The sequence below is a fragment of the Eumetopias jubatus genome, unplaced genomic scaffold (assembly GCF_037043125.1).
Source record: "Eumetopias jubatus isolate StellerSeaLion01/CBP00866 unplaced genomic scaffold, mEumJub1_p1.0 scaffold_15, whole genome shotgun sequence".
Lineage (NCBI taxonomy): Eukaryota > Metazoa > Chordata > Mammalia > Carnivora > Otariidae > Eumetopias > Eumetopias jubatus.
In genome coordinates this window covers 64,014,390-64,035,542 of record NW_028274821.1, presented here as the reverse complement: position 1 = coordinate 64,035,542, position 21,153 = coordinate 64,014,390, and the positions used below count along the sequence as shown (strand labels likewise).

General features: G+C 38.3%; 1 protein-coding gene across 2 annotated transcripts in view; it reads right to left on the bottom strand.

The window, feature by feature from the left end:
* LOC114213589 (myb/SANT-like DNA-binding domain-containing protein 3) overlaps positions 1-21,153 on the bottom strand; it is a 123,359-nt gene that overhangs the window by 33,661 nt on the left and 68,545 nt on the right. For both annotated transcript variants that reach the window (XM_088018942.1, XM_028108845.2), the window contains 3 exons: positions 15,515-15,644; positions 11,923-11,949; positions 9,594-9,690 (listed from right to left, as the gene is read on the bottom strand). In XM_088018942.1, the coding sequence (XP_087875068.1) occupies positions 9,594-9,690; positions 11,923-11,949; positions 15,515-15,644 (254 nt within the window). The remainder of the gene's footprint in view (positions 1-9,593; positions 9,691-11,922; positions 11,950-15,514; positions 15,645-21,153) is intronic.

The window sequence follows — 21,153 nt, the reverse complement described above, 5'->3', positions numbered from 1 at the left end:
AATACTGGAAGCTAGAAGATAACAGAGCAATGCCTTCACAGTTCTGAGGGAAAATTATTTCCCACCTAGAATTGTACTTGACAAGTTATAAATCAAGTATTGGGTGTAGGATAAAAACATTTTCAGGGCGCCTGGCTGGCTCAGCCAGTGGAGCGAGTGACTCTTGATCTCGGGGTTGTAAGTTTGAGTCCCATGTTGGGTGTAGAGATTATGTAAAAATAAAATCCTTAAAAAAAAACAAACACTTTTAAGCATTAAGTCTCAAAAGAGTTCGGCTTTTTTTTTTTTTTAACATCTTATACCCTTTTTCAAGAAGCTACTGAAAAATAGCCTAAAATGGGAGAGTAAAACCACGAAACTAAAGGCAAAAATACAAGAAGCAAACTATCCTATATAAAAGAGAGGTAAATGAATTTCTAGGATACTTGCAGTATAACAAAAAATATATTTGGTCTTCATCCCCTGTTCCTGGCACTGAGCACCTAAAACTCTTGGAACTGTCTGATAGATGGGAGAATCTTTTGTATGCTAAGGAAATGGCTCATTGCAGGAAGGAAGGGAGGGACCAGTTTGACACCAGGAAAACCAACCATGGAAAAGTCAGAACTTCTACTTCCCCACCCCACCAACCCACCTGACCTCTGGGAAGGGGAGAAAGAGAGAGGGATTGGAGATGGAGTTCAATCACCAATGGCCAATAATTTAACCAATAATGAAACCACAATAACAAACTTTGAACAGGAGCATTCCAGGTTGGTGAACACATCCACATGCTGGTGCACCTGATACCATGGAGACAGAACAGAAACTCAAGACCCCTCGCCCTATGTACCTCTTCATCTTTTGCACCCTTCATAATAAACAGTAAGCATAGCACTGTGTGTCATATTTGCAAATTATCAAACCCAAGGGGAGGTTGTGGAAATCTCCAAATCAGTAGTATGGTGGAAGGAGATACAGGGAACCCCACTTGCAGGTGGTGTCTTGTGGGTCTGTGCCTTCATTCTGTGGCATTTGTGCTATAACTCCAAGTGGAGAGCGCTGGAACTGAACTGAACTGTGGAACGGCTGGTTGGTATAGAAGTAGAGAACTGGTTGTTGTTGGAAGAGATACAACACTGAAGGAAGATCCCAGGGTGACAGCTAGGTATAAGATGTGCAGGGCAACCAGTCCACACTGAAATAGTTCCACTCTCCACAGTCCTATTGATGGTGTGATTACTGATTACCAAGAGGCCTAGTGCCACTATGCCCTTTTTAGCCAGGGGACAGAATGCCCAGGTAAGCCTGCTCCAGACTCTGATCCATACTTGGCTCATCTTAACCATATGGTGGTGAAGTGTCCCCCTCTCCCCTCCATGTCCTACTGCCTCACCCTGAGCACACTCATTTAATTGACTCCTGAGACCTAGAGGTCAGCTATGGCGAGATAAGGAGAAAACACAGAGCAGGCCCTTCTCTGGCCACATTCCTGCCAGTCATCCATACATGGCAAGACTAGAATCCTGCCAGATGTCTCCACTGTGAGGAGCCCTAGGTTACCCAGAACTCACTCATGCTCTTGCCCACTGATGTCCCAAGAAGGGAATCTTGTAAACTCTCTGGGAAACTAAAAGCCAGACTCTGACTCAGAGACCATTCGATGTATCTTCTTCTGTAAACCTTCATGTAATCATGGCACTACTGTCCTTTTCTTCCACGGCTGGGTTAATGCTCCACACTGGTAATATGGCAATATTCTATTTTGTACCCTAGGTGTTAGGTACACAGATGTAGTATTCTTTAAATTGCATACATAGATATGCCAACGTACATTTTACAATAAAAGTTTTAAGAAAGTGCAGAAAATATGCATAGTGTACTGCCATTAGTTTTAAAAAAGGAAACAAAGAGAATGTGTGTACATATTTGCTTGTACATGCATAAAATAATCGCTGGGAGATTAAATAAACATCAGTGACTGCCTCTAGTAAAGACACCTGAATGGCTGGGGAACCGGGGTGGGAAACAGACTTCTTACTGTGGAGCCTTTTAAAGCTTCTGAGTTTCTAACACTACAAATTTCAAAGACATGAATGCATATATACATAAATAAATTAAATGACTTCTATGATTTTTGCAAATCACAACTCTAAGTCTTTAAAATAGGGATAATACCTCATAATACTGGTGAAAGAACCAAATAAGCTTTTTTTTTATTAAAGATTTTTATTTATTTATTTGAGAGAGTAAGAATGAGAGACAGAGAGCACATGAGAGGGGGGAGGGTCAGAGGGAGAAGGAGACTCCCCGCTGAGCAGGGAGCCCAATGCGGGACTTGATCCTGGGACTCCAGGATCATGACCTGAGCCGAAGGCAGTCACTTAACCGACTGAGCCACCCAGGCGCCCCCAAATAAGCTTTTGCAAAAAGCCCTTTGAAATCAAATACTATGTACATCTGAAAGTAGTATTATTATTGAAAAAAAATCTATCCTTTCCCTTCCTTTCTCTTCACTCTATATAGAAAGTGTTATTCCCCCTTGATATGGTAAGTTTATTTAGCAGTTAAGAAAACACTGGCTTAAACTAATTTATGTGGGGACGCCTGGGTGGCTCAGTCACTTAAGCGTCTGCCTTCGGCTCAGGTCATGATCTCAGGGTTCTGGGAGGGAGCCCCATGTTGGGCTCTGTGCTCAGTGGGGAGACTGCTTCTCTCTCTCTCCCTTTCCCTCTGGCCCTCCCTCTGGCCCTCCCTCTGCTCATGCTCTCTCTCTCATGCTCTCTTTCTCAAATAAATAAAATCATAAAAAAACTAATTCATATGAACTTATTTAAATTCAACAAACACCTACGAAGCCTGCAAAAAGTTCAGTACAATACCAGTTGTTTTATGTATAGTAAATCCATACAATGACCCTGTGTGCAGCTCTAAGTGAATAATAAAGCCCTAGTGTGAACAGCCATGAGTTCCACAAAGACCTACAGAGGGATACTACAACCCAACCTTATGGCAAATTCATCCAGTATAGAAATCAGCAAGACAAAGTCCCTGTCCTTAGGGAGCCAACAATCTGCTAGTGATCCCAACAGCATAAATACCACGCAGAGGTTGTTTCTCACAGAATAAGGTCACCTAACTCGTGGGGACTGTGGAAGAGAGCCAGGGAGGCTTCTGGGAAGAGGCACTGACTTATGACCTGAGTCACACTTCATCCAAGTCGAGAAGGAAGAGTAGGAATTAAACAATCTAGATAAATAGAGATGGGACTCCAGGCAGAAGAAATAAGAGGCAAACTATCAAAGAGTAAGTAGCACAGCATTCAGAAAACTGCAAAAGGTCATGGGGATACGGTGTTCTCCATTTTAAAAACAGACCTCTCGGAGGAAACCTTTCCTGGCAGCTGTGTGGCATCTTAGTAGTAGTAGTGGGAAGGTACTGTACTGTAGCAGGAAGGATTTCTGGACAAAGGAGCCTATCATTGCTAGCATCCGGCTTATACTATGTATAAACTAATATTTAATAGTCTTGTTTCCTGTTACAAGAAAAAGAAGAGCATATAATTATTTTTCCATTATAATCTAAGGGGTCATCATAGGAATTTATTAAACCTAAATAGTTTTAAAAGTCTATATTCTATATACCCAGAGAAAGGCAATGCTAAATAACAAAACTTATTGTCATCTCTGATTAGGAAGAAATAAAGAATAGATAATGGTAGGAAAGGTACTTCTTTGGTTCTTTTTTTAAAAAGTCTATGTGGGGGGCGCCTGGGTGGCTCAGTCGTTGGGTGTCCGCTTTCGGCTCAGGTCATGATCCCAGAGTCCTGGGATCGAGCCCCGCATCGGGCTCCCTGCTCAGCAGGAAGCCTGCTTCTCCCTCTCCCACTCCACCAGCTGTGTTCCTGCTCTCGCTGTGTCTCTCTCTGTCAAATAAATAAATAAAATCTTTAAAAAAAAAAAAAGTCTATCTGGCATCCAGAAAGGAGAACATAATGGAGGACATATATGTATAGCATCACTCTCAGCTTAAACAAGAAAAAAGATTTCATTGTACCTACTGAGAGAGAGACTCATCAGATTGTGACACTGACCAGCCATCTGTGTCAAACAGAAAATGGTCCCACAATTGACAAAGATGTCCAAGCAGGTAGATTAACTGTTTATCAGTGTTGTCTGTCACACTGCATACCTACAATGATTCTCTTAGCAACTCTGAAATCTCCTATCACTCAAGGAAAGAGCAGCTCCAGAGAGATTGACATCAAAGAGGCAGAAGAGCAGGAGACTATTTCCACAAAGGGCATCACACACGAAGTTCAAAAGAAATCAGTCGAGGACTTTTATAACTCACCTGTATTGACACATTATGCCTGATGATTCTACCAAATCCTCCCCCATTTGTGGGCAGAGATTTAGGTCAGGAATATAAAGGGTACTGATGTGAAGGAGTTTTAGGATTATTTGGTCCCACCGTCCAGACAAACAGCTGATGGACATTTTGCAGCAATAATTTCAGCTTTGGCCAGATGAGAAATACTGTTTAAAAAAAGAGGGGTTGCTACAAACATATGGTTTAAGAAATATAACGTGCTGTAAAGCAGATGCTATTTCCGAGTTTTAAGACTAAACGGATCTGGGCTGAAGCCTTTATTTGTTGGTGCAAGACTCTAGGGCTCTTCCCGCCTCCATCCTAGGAGCCCGTACAGAAACAGGGGCCAGGAACTCAAAGTGGAATGCTGAGCCCCCTACATGGACAGTAGCTGTTTTGGAGAGTTCCACAGAACTGTGACAGACTTTATGGGAATGAGAAATAAACTTTTGTTAAACACCCCCCCCCCACCAAAAAAGGACTAAGCAGAAAGTCCATCCACTATACTTCATAACGGTCACAATGGAATACTGAAACCTCACTTAGGTGGGAGTCAAATTTCTTGCAACCTCACTACCTAACTCTAGGTTTAAATTCAAAAGGTAAGCATCAATGAAGATAGGTATCACTAATCCATGTGAACACCAGAGTATCACTGGAGAGGCACAATGTGCTTCAGAAAGGACGGGGGGAAAAAAGCCTTTCAGAAGCTAAAACTAATTTAAATTATAAATAAATTAGCATTGAGCAGACAAGAGAGAAAATACATGTAATAAAGTTCATACACTTCACTCAGAAGAACCTATTTACTCTGATTTTACATTTAGAATTTATTCTTACATTAGATACAGTTCCTACAGGTATATTATCTCCTATTCTGGGAAAGAAGAGAAGCAAATTTAAAAGCTGGGGTCATCTACACTCAGGTTCATTGTCAAGGCACCTTGACACAGCACCCAGAAGCAGCAGCTAAGAGCCTGAGATGTGAGAAGAAAAATTATTTTTGAAGAACCCAAAACACAAAGTAGAATGCAGCCTTAAGCTTAGGGACAAAACAACCACCACTGAGAAGAGAACACCAGGGTATTACACATGTGTGTGCACAACACAATGGATAAATCCCTTGTCAGTAGACCTGTGTTCTGGGTAACTGCAAGCCATTCAGCCTCTTCTGAGCCCAGCTTCACCTGTAAAATCAGGATAATACTTCTTGCCACCAGACAGAACTTCCATAAAGAGCTGAAAAAACAATTTATGTAACAATAGCTGAAAAATATAATACACTATACAATATGTAACACTAAGACAACCTATTTAAATAAATATCCATTTAAATGGCTAAATAAAAAATTAGCACTTCTCTTAATAGCAAAGAATTAAGTTACATGATACCCCTGATTCCCTCCCCCAAAATGCCAGGGTGTGTTTTTTTTTTTTTTTCTAAACTGGTAGCAAGAAAAAGAGCTTTAAAGCAAGACAAAGATTTCAGCTGCCCTTGGGAAATCAGATAGGGTATAAGCATTTCTTCTAACAGAAAAGACATTTCAAACTGAGAAAAAATAAAATATTTTTTAAAATGAATACCCATACCTAAAAATATAACATGAAATATAATATTGATTAGTTATATTATCGAGGAATATTTTTCAAACTATAGGTCATAATTCTGGCATTTTTTAAGGAAATCAGAAAGTATTAGAGTACCTCACATTTAATAAAGGTAAGTATTATTTCATAGAATTTTGAAATGTGAATTCTATGTCACAGTGTAAATCTATTTCTTACATGGAGTTGTAGTTAAAAACGTCTAAAAGTCACTGATACATAACAGATAGATAGGCATGTGACCTTCTAGATGACAGCTAAGGTGTAAAAACAAGGAGTTTAAAAGCAGCTAGTACTCAGAGTGACCAGAAGAATATAAGGAAAGTAAAGAAATCTCAGCTGGGACCAGGTGGAAGAAGACAGTGTTTTTTATTTTTATTTTTTTTTAAGATTTTATTTATTTATTTATTTGAGAGAGAGAATGAGAGAGAGAGAGAGCATGAGAGGTGGGAGGGTCAGAGGGAGAAGCAGACTCCCCGCCGAGCAGGGAGCCTGACGCGGGACTCGATCCCAGGACTCCAGGATCATGACCTGAGCCGAAGGCAGTCGCCCAACCAACTGAGCCACCCAGGCACCCAGGGCAGTGTTTTTTAAAAAGTCATCAAGCAGCAGTCCTTGAAGTAGGAAAAGGATAACAGCATTCTTTCTAGGAATCTAAAAGGCTAATATCAGAGAAAACACTCTACTGGAATTTAGGAGAATCTGCCCCATAAAACCCTCTGACTTTAATCCTTAATTTTCTCATCTGTAAAGTGAGAGGACTAGGCTAGAAGATAAATTTTAAGATCCTACGCAACCTTAAAATTTTCTGATTCTGGTAGAGTTTATAATAATTAAGCCATGACATGAGTACTTGTTTTATAACTAAGACCTTCTGTATTTAATAACTATAGTTTTATCTTTTAATAAAAAAATTATATAACATTGTCCTAATAAATAATGGGTTTTTATATAAAAATCAAGGCTTGGTGTCTATTGCCACTTATGGGCATCTCTCAATTTTCCATACTGAAAAGGTCTAGTTGGCTGAGTCAGAATTACCCTTACGCAAACACGTCACTATTCACCTGGAAGTAATCATGAAAAGCACACAGAAGGTGGGCTGAAGGAGTTAAATAACCTCCGTATAACTTCTTGGTACCATGGCCCATTTAAAAGTTTAAAAAAAAAATTACAATAACCATTGAGGTGTGGCTAATTGTTAAACTCAACTACAATCAGTAATAAGTGTTTTATACACTAAAAGATTAATGTTCCTAAAATTTCTTTCTATCTCCTTCCACAGTAGGATAAGCCATTTTAGCTTAATCGCTTACCTTTAGGTAAAGGTACCAAATGCTTCCTTAATCTTCTCCCATTATTGCACCAATTTCCTGGCCTGGACTTGGCTGCCTTTCCCAGTCTATGTGCTCCCCGGCTGGCTCCTCAGCCTGCATGCTCCTTTCTACTGGTAAGCTCTTCCCTGGTCTGTGCCCACTTCTTAAGCTTAAAGCCTGTATCTGCAAAAATGGTGGCTGCAAGCTCTCAAATAGATGCACAAAATGAATTTAGTACCTACAAGGGAGTTACTCTGACTGGGCAGAGGGTACACATTATATCATGAGGTGGTGTTCATAGAAAGATGTATATTTTACCATACAGATGTCATATGTGGGGCTGCCTCTGAGACTAGATGGAATCTGTTCTACTTCTAAGCAAAAGATCTCTATCTCTTTTAATTAAGGGATAAAAAATGAGAGCAGAGAAATGTCTAAAACAGGACTGGAGAGAGGTACCATGAAAGGAATAAAAACAGAGCAACAGACCAAGCCAATCAATCACTGACAACTATTTTGACTCTGAACACCTTTATAGGACAGTCCTGAGGCAAAACACTAAAAAGAACTAAATCTCTACAAAAATACACACACACGCATACACACACACCGGTACTTCATCATGCCATACCTTTAGCACAAAGCAAGAAGAAGAGAACATAACATCTATTATCTGTTCTCTCTGCAAGTCCATATCGCTCATCATTTCTTTCCTGTTCTGCAGACCCATCTCTACTTTGGAAAACATGTACTTCCCAATCAAATCACTCTGACTGAAATGGATGGACACACGTCAATCCAAGTGATCAACATGGAGAAAGAGAGCAAACTGAAGTTTTGCTAAATTCACTTTTTACTAAACTTGTCTTGTGCCAATTCTCACCAACTTTAAAATATATACCAAGTAAATTATGACATTAATTTTACCATGTACCACCCAAATAGCTGATTTTGAACCATAATCCTGAAAATGGTGCAATTCTGATTTGTAAAGCTCCCTATGGGCATTAATGCTAATTAAACCATATTACCACTGTTCAGTGAAAGACCTGAATATGTATTTAAGGGCTGAATAAAACCTGGGACCAGAACACACACAGTGAAAATAAGCGTAAGGAAGAAAGTGCAAATCTCTATAAAACAAGTGTTTTAAAATATGCACTATGGGGCACCTGGGTGGCTCAGTCGTTAAGCGTCTGCCTTCGGCTCAGGTCATGATCCCAGGGTCCTGGGATCGATCCCCATGTCGGGCTCCCTGCTCAGCAAGAAGCCTGCTTCTCCCTCTCCCACTCCCCCTGCTTGTGTTCCCTCTCTCACTGTGTCTCTGTCAAATAAATAAATAAAATATTTAAAAAAAAAATATGCGGGTGGCTCAGTTGGTTAAGCGACTGCCTTTGGCTCAGGTCATGATCCTGGAGTTCCGGGATCGAGTCCCACATCGGGCTTCCTGCTCAGCAGGGAGTCTGCTTCTCCCTCTGACCCTCTTCCCTCTCGTGCTTTCTATCTCTCATTCTCTCTCTGAAATAAATAAATAAAATCTTTAAAAAAAAAATTATGCAGTATAGGGAAGTGAAGATCCATTTGTGCTATACTGTCCTGAAGTCAGCATTAAAGCTTTTAGAATCAACTATGCAAAAAGCAAACACTACAGGGAAATGAAAGGTTGAGACTGGGAATAAATAAACCCGAAGGAACAAACATGACTGTGTTAATGATGTAAATATTCTTGCTATTCCATCACATACCGTGTGAAAATTGGACAGACAATGCTGTCCAGCTACAAAACCCACCTTACTGAAAGCTGACCATGAGAAAATAAAACAGCATAATGTCAGTCTGTGCAAATGGGATTGCTAAAAATATTTTACTCATTACATAATTACTATATCTCAAATTTTGAAGCAGTTTTGGATTTTTCTTACAATGAAATACATGAAAAGTTTTTGCATAAAAATCCAAGTTAAGAAAAAAAGAAAATTATTGATACTAGTATAAAGTATAATGGTAGGAGAATTAAGAATAGAAGTACTTTGAGGAATAAAATTAGCACTTAGGATAAACTATATAAAATCGTCAATAAAAATAAAGGCAGAGGTAAACCTAAAAAGATTATACATGGATTCTCATTCTAAAATACACTTTAAATAGCTATGATATTACATCAACATAAGACAAAAATTAATAGATCTGCATTAAACAAAAAAAAATATAGAAGGCACACATAAAATATCTAGAACCAGATTAAAAGATACTTCTCTACAACATAATAGTGCTGATGATTATCCTCCAAGTAAGTGCATCCCTTTCCCTCAATCAACTCACCCAACATTTTCTGCATCTTCATCACACTCAGCTTTATATTTGCAAGGTCCACACTTGGAGTGTTTTCTGTGAACTTCTGCCCCTGACCCTTCCTCTTCTGTTTAAAAAGAAAAATTAAATTTTCAACCAAAAGTTGGGTTCCTTTCCAGATAAGCTTCACGTTTTCAGCAGCCATTATCCTATTTCTAGGGAAAATGTACCTGAGCTCTTGAAAACAATCACTTCCAAAATCTATCAATGCTTGTGCCCAAAAATGTTGCCAATACAGAGTACAACAAGATCTACGAGGAAAACAAGTATGGATGCAAGCAAAATAATCCCTTAACCTATGTACAAAGGTGCAATATAGGTTTTGATAATTAATTGCCTTTATAAGAATTATCACATAGCATTAAATAAGAAAGAGAAAATAAAACATGGGTGATAAATTTGGTTCAGTGATTACCCTACTGAAATAGCCTGTGTGATGCTGGTCAGCAAATAAATGATTAAATGCGATAGAGTATAACCACTTCTTCAACATCAGTTTTATACCTGCCTTTCTTACTACATAATAACTAATTCCAGAATTTAAAAAAATAATTTATCTCCAAATCTGTGAAAGGAAAGGGTCTCCTTACAAAAGACTTGCCTCTTTTTCTACTTTGCAACTTAGCACAGCCAGAAATACCTAGAATACAGAAGTGTGTGGGTCTCCTATGATCCAGCACAAAAAAACAGTTCATACCTCTAAGTTCCCAACTCCTATCCCACATTTAAGAGCTTCTACATTTGTGGGGTTCAACTAGGATGGATCCTACCCTAATAATCTCAAACTGGGCAGGGAGCTCTGTTCTGAGGCCAATTTAGGGATTCAGCTTACTCAAGGGATCTCCCATTTTAGTTTGGAAAAAAACACCTTATTCAGGGGTGTCAATCAGTAAAGAAGATATTAAAAGAAGAAGTCCATAAACCTGTTTGGTATTACTTTGGTAATACTTCCAAACTTTCCATTTGTAGTGTCTGTCTACACTTTAAGTAGAAATTTTTCCCAAATTCTCATGAACACTCCCAGATTCCGGGGATCACAATCCTATGTATTTCTGAGGCTTTGGTACAGCCACCATGAGCTCACTTAAGTTTATGTACTAATCTGAGCAAACCACTTAGCCTTTCTAAACTCATATTCCCTAAAAAGAAACTGTCAGAGCAAGACATCCAGTATTTACGCTATATACACAAATCTTGTGATCAACTTCCAGTTTTTTGGTATAAGAACAATGACCGTTTCCTTACCAAATATCTGACTACAGGTACTAGGCTACATGATCCCTCTTAAAACCCTTTTCAGCTCTAGGTCTAGAATTGATGGTCTAATCCTTCACACGTGATCATGAAGCTTCTGCTTGAACATGTCCATTTAAATCACATTCTATTGTGGGATAGCTTTAATCTTTTTTTTTTCCCCCTGAAACTGTCATCCTGAATTTCTTCCTCCAGACGGTTCTTCTATTCTCTAAAGTGACCTATGAAGTGCCTTCCAACTCTTGACATTTTAGGAATCTATGAAATGTGGAAGTCTGAAGTAAGGTTTCAGATAGTATCGAAAGGATCATGACTGTAATTTTCATTTAAGTGTGAATTTTACTGGAGTAAGTTTTCTTTGAGTGGATCCCCACAGTACCTCCAGCATTACTTTGCATACCGTAGACACTAAGTACAGCTTCATCAGACTTCAAATAAATTAGTCATTCTTAATTCTGACAATTAAACTCTTACTAAATGCTATTACCAGAAATTACTTTTTTAAACAGAAGTAATTTATATGTCTGTAAAATAAAATTTAAAACATAGATTCCACTACAGTTGTTCTGCAAGCCTTCTCTTTGCCATGCACAACTCGCTCCAGAGTTTTATAACCCTGCACCTTAAAAATTCCTCACGAGCAAAATTTGTAAGCAAGGGATGAGAGATTTACCAATATTCTGGTCCAACCCGAAATCACTTGTGGGGATGATCCCAAGGAGAAGGCACTTTGATGCAATCTCAATTTAACAGGAGCTACAACATTTCCGCTTTGTGTGTCAACAAAACTTTAGTGAAAAATAACTGCATGAAACAAAGTGCCTAGGGTTGGGAGTGGTGTCTAAGAGTCTTTTTCTGGAGTAATGAAAATGTTCTAAAGTTGACTGTGGTGATAAATGCACAACTCTATGACTATACCAAAAGCCACCATATTGTACACTTTAAATGAGTAAACTGTACAGTATGTGAATTTTACCTCAATAAAGCTGTTAAAAACAAAAAATTACAGAAAACAAATGTCCTTTAAGTGGTACTTGAAACTTACCTCCTTCTCCAGATCCAGAGCCATTATCTGAGAAGAAAAACAAATAGTGAATAGAAATATTTTTGCTGGAAATTTCATCTTATCGAATGGTAAACTTTCCTATCAAAAATCAAACTGTGATAGGGCGCCTGGGTGACTCAGTCAGTTGAGCGTCTGACTCTTGGTTTCAGCTCAGGTCATGATCTCACGGTTGTGAGATCGAGCCCTGCACTGGGCGCCATGCTCATTAGGGAGTCTGCTTAAGATTATCTTTCTGCCTCTCCCCCTGCAACCCACACTTGCACAAGTGTTTGGGCTCTCTCTCTCTCTCAAATAAATAATCTTTTTAAAAAATCAAACTGTGATAACAATTCTCATGTAGCCTTTTTCTTATTTTTTTGATATGGAACTAGACTAAACTATTCTTATATACCTATTCCATGTCTTTCTCCAGATAGAAAATCCTTGGACACACAATCATCTATACCTCATACATCTTTTGTAGCCCATTCAGGAAATATGCAGGTGCCTAGTACAGAGTAAAGGCCAATAAATACTGTAAAGTAAATGGCTATATAAAAATAACTTTAATTAACTCACTTAAAAGGTAAAAAAAAATTTTCAATTTTGTTAAAGCTTGAGAGGAATAATGAATAAGCTGCTTTTATTAGAAAGGGAGGAAAAGAGCTTTGGGTCTTGCTCCAAAAATCTTAATGAAATCTGTAGATAAAGGCCAAAAGCCAAAAGGTAAGAAAAAGCCTCAAGACTTAAAAGGAAAGAACTTCAGAGCTGAGGTTTTCATATTACTGATAAAATTAGCTTCCTCTAGGAAACCTAACCAGAAGGACTCTCACCAAGGTATAGGTGAGACACTCATTACTAATGAAATTAAAGAGCCTCCCTCAATATTACCAGCAAGAAGTCAGCCTAAAATGTAATTAATATGAAATATTTATTTCATAAATCCTAAAAAGGCCAACATATGGTGCAGAGCATGTTACAAAGAGGGTAATGCTAGTGTCATCAGCATGGTATAGTAAAAAAGCAGAGATGGCAAGTGAAGAACTTGACACACTTTATCCTGCACTTTTGCGGGGGGGGGGGGGCAGCCACATCCTCAGGAATCCACTCCAGTTCTTCATCACTCTCTTCCCTTTAATCTCCTTCAGACAATAATTGAATTCCCAAAACATTGTAGAAACAGAAGGAACTGGAAAAATACATATTTTTTGTAATATCCACTGCAAAATCTTCATGGGATTTTATAGTCTTAAATTGTGTTCAATTTTGATTAGTCAGTCATAAATAATTATATCTGAGTAAGTAAGAAGGAAAAGAAAGAGTGAAAGAGCAGAAGAAAGACAAGAAAGAAGGGAACTCCATTTAAAATTGTTTTATGACCCAAATTTTCTTAGGCAAACACTCCCTTTTTCCTTCTATTTTACATACATTAACTGGGTACATATTAGGTGCTAGGCAACATGATAAATGCTAGGAATAAACTGATAAATAAGAAAGCCCCAGTGCATGAGATACTCACTCCCAACCTGTTGTCAAGCCATGTCCAATTTTAATAAATATAATACATCATATCTTCCTTTAGTGTCCTTTAAAATTCTAAAAAAAAAACTAAATATTGTGATGCCTTTGATAATGAGATTGCATTCTTCTTGTAGATTATATTTTCATTGCACACACGCCTTCCACCATCCACACAACTCCACCCCAACCCTGGGACTATGATGCACTTCCCCAGGCAGGGCATACTGCTTTCCTGTTGAAAAGCAACTGCTCTAGCAGGAGACACATGTGTCAGAGAAATGAAATACAGTAGGATATATACAGAGAGACATGCACAAAGTGTGAACAAACTCAGCCAGGAGATGCCACGGAAGAAAAATTTCAGAGGATAAAAGGCTAAAGCTCAACCTCAAAGCATAAGAAAGGAGTTTTCAAGGAAACAAAAGAGAATGTTATCTCTAGCACAGGGGTCAGGACCAATAAAAAGACCAAATGTGATCAACAACACTGGCCCACCGAGCAACTAACAAGATCAATATAGCACCTCACAGCTTAGCTGATTCAATCCTCATTTAACAATCCCAAGAGATAATATCCATTTAACAGTTTAAGTAACTGGGGTTCAGAGGGGCTAAGTGAGTTACTATATGACTTGTCCAAGGTCATATAGTAAATAAGAGCTGGACTTAACATCCGGTCTTTTAATCTGGGCAGTGCTCTTTCCAATCTAACACCCTGCTTCTAATTTGGGATTATAAAGAGTTCTGTATTCTTTTTTAGTTTCTAAACCAAGTCTGTGAAATACAAAGTACTTAGAGAAATGTGCAAGAATCACAAAAATGATAGTCTATTGGCCTAACAACACAATCATTTCACCAAGCACCTAATTATTTGGTGTAGGGAAAAGAATTTGTCCTCCCCAAAGACAGGTCCAGTCTTTGCCCTCAGCTTCTGGAAGGTAATCTATATCATACCTGATAGAAGTGTAATATTTAGGGAGGGTACTGACCATACCAGATCTTAAGGTGGGGTTGGCCACACTCAACAGTCCTAGGGTGAAGGCTGGACACACCACAAGGACCAACCATGTAATTTAGACTGGGGGCTTTCAGTCATGTGGTATTAGTGGACCTGGAGTTTGAGATCAACCATATGGACAATGGATCATTCATGCTTATGTAATGGAGCCCCAGTAAAAATTCTGAACACAGGCACTGTAACATAGAAGGAAAGAAAAGAAATACACTGTATCATATAAGAAGTGTCTACACCTTGGGGCGCCTGGGTGGCTCAGTCGTTAAGCATCTGCCTTCGGTTCGGGTCATGATCCTCAGGGTCCTGGGATCAAGCCCCGCATCGGGCTCCCTGCTCCATGGGGAGCCTGCTTCTCCCTCTCCCACTCCCCTGCTTGTGTTCCCTTTCTCGCTGTGTCTCTCTCTGTCAAATAAATAAAATCTTAAAAAAAAAAGCGTCTGCACCTTTACTGCTGATCTTCATACAGTAATTCTAATTACAACACTTCACCTGCATCCCTGCCCCCAAATACAAATGCAAGTAAGAAACTTAAATCAGTGCCTTTCAAAATTAACCACTACCTATTCAGGAAGGAAAAGAGAAGGAAGTAAATACAAAAAACTGGAGGAAGATAGGTGACAAGGACTGGCAGACAGAAGACAGAAGATATAAAAAGAGAAAAGCTTGGAAAGAGACACATCCTGGGATGCCACTAATGGCTTTCTATGGATATTCTCCACCCCTTCCCTGTGCCAAGAAAATAAAAATCAACAAAACAGATCCCATATCATTTCCCATGCCAAATCTTGTTCTGTCTAATATTTACACCATAAAGCAAAAAGATATGCAAAGTTCCCATGAAAATGGCTGTAAGCGTTAACAACATACGAGAAGTAATGCAGTATTAGACCATCTGGGGTTAAAAAGCAACAACATGAAATGCAGACAAAGAAGAGCTCCCCCACTCCCCCACACAACTGATCCATACAGCAGTTCTGGGAATATACCCCTGACTGGAAATTTCAGAAACCACGGTGGAATCATTTCTAATGTTTATTCAGAAAAGTACCGCACATACCAGAGTAGCATGGTCCTCTTGCTACTACTGTTATCTCTTTCTGGTGCTTACAAGCAGCCCTTCTGAGAAAGCATTCATTTTGATAAGTGTCCCCATTTGATCCACAGACAGGAATGTAATTTGTATGACACTGCAAAAGAAACAAAAGTAAATTCTCAAAACTAGGCATGAATATTAATAGTTTACTTCATATTCATGAATGTAATACCATAGTATTGTGACATACTTCTACAGAATAGTTTGCTCTTTTATTTGGTTTAAAAAAAAAAAAGAGTTATGGAGCACCTAGGTGGCTCAGTCGTTAAGCGTATGTCTTCAGCTAGCTCAGGTCATGATTCCAGGGTCCTGGATCGAGACCCGCATCAGGCTCCCTGCTCAGCGGGAAGCCTGCTTCTCCCTCTCCCACTCCGCCTGCTTGTGTTCCCTCTCTCGCTGTGTCTTTCTCTGTCAAATAAATAAATAAAATCTTTTAAAAAATAAATTAAAATAAAAAAAGTTATAGCACTTTCTCACACTTTTCACATTAATAATGAAAATAACTATCAACTATCCATAAAAATGAAAATGGAAATCCCATGCTACCTACTTCATTTGCTTGTTATAAAGATCCAGTGAGGTAAAAGGGAAATTCTTGGCAATGTTTGTAATAAGCTAAGAAGCACTAGTTATATAATGTCATTTTATTATCAAAATTCATTTATTTAATACCTCTAGAATGTGAAGTCCCAAGGTGAACACTATAGGAAACACAAAGAAATACATGATCTCCAAGTCCACCACCATCCATGTGACTATGGACTAGTATCATCGCCATTTTCCCCACCTGTAAAATGCTAATTATAATAGCCATCTACCTAATAAAGTTGCTATGAGGACTAAATAAGAGAAATCTGTCTTTAGCATTTATATCTGGTCATACTAAATTCTCAGTAAATATTAGCTGGTTTTGCTATGCTCTCATCATTTCTAAGTCTTAAGTAGTTGCCCAGAGTCATAGCTAATAAGTAGGAAACCTACAATTTCTCACAAGTGTATACTCTACCCACTACCCACTAGTTATTCAGCAGGGTTTTACTCTGTGTCACTCAGTGGTAGTGAGCAGGGGGCTTACAATAGTGCAGGCTATGTCCCCAAAATTCAACCTAACGAGCCCATACCTAGGAGTGAGCATGAGATGGAAGAAGCAGACCCACTGTTCCTCGGTCAGTCTGTGTCCAGGGGTCTCTCTTAGGAGCCTCTCACTATGCTATGGGCACATGAAAGAATTTGGACAATTTTAACAACATGCAACTTCTGACATGGGCACTGACTCTAACCTAAGATCTTGGCTCTACCAGAGGTTTGCTGCCTTCATACTGCCATCCTTGCTGGAGGAAAGAAATCTCCCCTATACCTTCTATTTACCTGGAAGAATGTGATCCGAAATAGTTTAGGAAGGTGCAAAGTGTACAACTCTGGAGCCACATCCATGCAAGCATTTATTGTGTACCTACTGTGTGTCAGAAACTGTGCTGAATACAATAAATAAGAAAATAACAAGATTGTGTATGGCCGTTTTTATGTGCCAACCAGATTGGACCCCAGATTCAACATTATTTCTGGATATTCTATGAGGCTGTTTCTGGATGAATTTCCATTTGAATCAATGGACTGAGTAAGTGCTCTCCCCAGTGTCGGTGGGATCATCCAATCCACTGAGGGCCTAAGTAGAACAAAAAAGTGGAGGAAAGGGGAATGGCTCTCCTTGTCTGATTTGGGACATGAGTTTTCTCTGGGTTATAAGGTCTTCAGATTTGGACTGGAACTACACTACCAGTTTTCCTGGACCTCCAGGTTGCAGACAGCAGATCATGGGACTTTTCACCCTCCATAATCAAGCAAACCAATCCCTTATAATATAAACACTCTCCCTTTTCCCCTCATATTCTCTCTCTCTCTCTCTCTCTCTATATATATATATATGTATATAAATATAAATAATTTCCTATTGGTTCTATTTCTCTGGAAAACCCTAATACAAAGATTTTATAAGAGGGCATCACACCTAGCAAGAAGAGACACTGATAAATTCAGAAAAAAGACATAATCCAGGGAACTCCAGGGAAAAGAACAAAGAGGAAGAAAGAAAATAAGGGAAAAGTCATAGGTCCTCCTCTTCGTATATAACCCAAGATTTTTGTTTTGTTTTGGTTTGGTTTTTTTAAAGATTTATTTATCTGAGAGAAAGAGAGAGAGAGAGCACAAGCGGGAACGGCAGGAGAGGGAGAGCGTCTTAAGCAAACTCCGCGCTGAGTACGGAGCAAAACACGAGGCTCAATCTCATGACCCTGAGATAATGACCTCAGCTGAAACCAAGAGTCAGACGCTTAACTGACCGCACTACCCCTATAACCCATGTTTTAATGGAAAGATGCAATTTTGATCATTTTTCTCAGTATAAAAGTTGCTTTGTTTATATAATAGCTCTTATTAGCAGACTGAAAAAACAATTTTAGACTTTATCTAAACTCCTGTTATTATCTGTTAAAATGTGTTTAAATTATATACCAGAAAGTTCATATTAACACTAAAAGCATGCTGAATCATAAGCAAGTTTTTTAAATGAATTGAAAGATACTGCTAAAGCGCCCAGTGTAGCAGTGTTTAATGGACATATGAGGTGAATTTTCTTCAACTGGCAATAACCTAAGTCTAACTTGAACAGATTTATAAATTATAAGAAGGCAGAGTAGTCAAAGGAAGGTTCATTCAGCAGCAGGATCAAATCATGCCATAAGCCCTTAGGCAGTTTGCTCCTATAGGGAAAGCAACTTGTCTTCAAACATCTTTATATCCTCAGCATCTAGCACTGAGCGCAAAGCAAACACTGGATAAATGTCTAGTGATCTCAACACCTAACTTTTATTTCTCTTCCCTGCTTTGCCACCAGGTAAGAATGCAAGAGATTGACAGATCATGAGAGGATTTTCTAGCTGTCCAAATACATTAAAAAGGTCAAAAAGGCTATTTCTTTATAATCTTAGAGTTGCAGGGAAAATTAATGAAAAGCAGAATCAAAGATAAAAATAGATAAATATGATATGAAAATTTAAAATTTCTTTATGTCAAAAATTATAAACAAAATGAAAATGATGCTAGACTATTTTAACATTTTTATAATCTATAAACTAAAAAGGAACGTTCTCTAAGGTAAATACTACTGAGTGATTTAGTACTTAAAAAAGAAATTAAAACACCTATGATCGACCCTTAAACATGGGAGTTAGGGGTGCCAAACCCCTGCACGGTCAAAAATCCATGCATAACTTGACTCCCCCAAATCTTAACTACTAATAATCTGCTGCTGACAAGAAGCCTTACCAATAACATAGTCAATTAACACATATTTGGTGTGTTACTTGTATTGTATTTTTACAATAAAGTAGGCTAGAGAAAAGAAAATGCTATTAAGAAAATCATATAAAAGAGAAAATATATTTACAGTACTGTACTGTAAAAAATCCATGTATAAGTGGACCCACACAGTTTAAGCCTGTGTTGTTCAAGGGTCAACCACATACACTTATATAACACACAATATTTCTAGAAGGAAATACAAGTAACAGATGTTGCCTCTGAGATGAGCAATTGGTAGTCTCGAGTGAAAGGAAGACATTTTTTCATTACATTATAGATCTTCTTTTTTAATGTTCAAGTTGTTTAATATGGGCATATATTACTCTTAAAAAACATAAAAACAGTACCTACATCACAGGTTCTCATGACAGTTTGTGAGTTATAGAGTTATATATGTATGACCCTTGAACAACACAGGCTTAAACTGTGTGGGTCCACTTATACATGGATTTTTTACAGTAGAGTACTGTAAATATATTTTCTCTTTTATATGATTTTCTTAATAGCATTTTCTTTTCTCTAGCCTACTTTATAGGCTCCATAACTCATAATATACATACATATATACATACATATATACTCAAATATACACACATATGTATGTATATTTAGAACTGTTAATGGATATAATGCTCAGCATAAGCAATATATAAGTACTCAAATAGTGTACTGTATATAGTATATGCACATTCATACATACATATGTCTACAAATCAACACAAGGTAAAAAGAAAATACTCCCAAAAATGGGCAAAGAATATGAAATATTGATTCACCAAAAAAATGGTCAATAAATATATGGCACATTTTCAACTTCTAATAATCAAATGAAAATTTTAAAAAAATTTTTTTGCCTTACAGATTTACAAAATTTAAAAAGGACTGACAAAATCCACCACCAAAAGGCCAAGGGAAAACAAGCAGTCAGATATAGTGCTACTGGTGAGAATGTTATCTGCACATGAGCATCCCACTGCTCAACAATTCCACATCAAGGAATTTAACCTAAAGAAATTTAAGACAGTTGGAAGAGGGAACAGCTTCAGTCTTCCCAATACAGGGGTGACTAAAACACCAATAAGAAACCTACAATCTTTCTGGCTTAAACACCAAAGGATAGAGTTCAGGGCAACCAGAGCCACTAAAAAGAGAGAGAAAAAAACCAGAAAAGAGAGAGTCAGAAGGGACTCCCAGATTCCATATATAAATTCAGATCAAATTTCTGGCTGACTCTCAAATCACTCATGGGGCAGACTCTAAGTATCCCAGATAAGATTAAAAATAATGAAGTAGTATTTGTGTTGTTTCCCACAACAGGGAAGAGAGTCTGCAGTTTGAGTTGAGCCAACTTAACTGTTTCAAAAGTGACAATACTCTTCAGGAAAACATAACAGAATTCAAACACTAAAACCTACTCACAATGTGTATATTAAATTCAAAATTACTCTAATACAAAGAAAAAAGAAACACAATCCATTCTCAAATGAAAAATCAAAAGAGATGATCCCTGAGATGTCCCAGATGCTGAAATGAGCAAAGATTTTAAAGCAGCAATAGTATCTATGCTCAAGGAAAATATGCTTGTAATGAATAAAAAGTCAGGAAAACTCAGCCAAGAAATCAAAACTAGAGGGGTGCCTGGGTGGCACAGTCGGTTGAGCGTCTGACTCTTGGTTTCAGTTCAGGTCATGATCTTAGTGTCGTGAGATTGAGCCCTGCATCAGGCTCCATGCTCAGCACAGAGTCTGCTTGAGATTCTCTCTCCCTCTCCCTCTGGCCCTCCTGCCATATTCTCTTTCTCTAAAATAAATAAAAAAATTCTTAAAATAAAAAAAAAGAAATCAAAATTATAAAGTCTAGAAATAAAATATCTGAGAGGTGCCTGGGTGGCTCACTCTGTTAAGCATCTGGCTCTTGATTTCAGCTCAGGTCGTGATCTCAGGGTCATAAGATCCAGCCCCGCATTGGGCTCCGCACTGGGCGTGGAGCCTGCTTAAGATTCTCTCTCTCTCTCTATCTATCTCTCCCTCTTCCCCTGCCCTTCACACCCCCTCCCCCGCAAAAAATTTTGAAAAAAAAAAAAAACCTCATGGATGGACTGGAGAGGACAGAAGAAAGGATTAGGGAACCTGAAGACAGATCATAAAAAATTATCTAATGTGAAGAACAGAAAGAATGAAAAGTCCATGAGGGCTTAGTTACACTATGTACACCAATATCTTCCTTTAAGGAAAGAGGCCCAC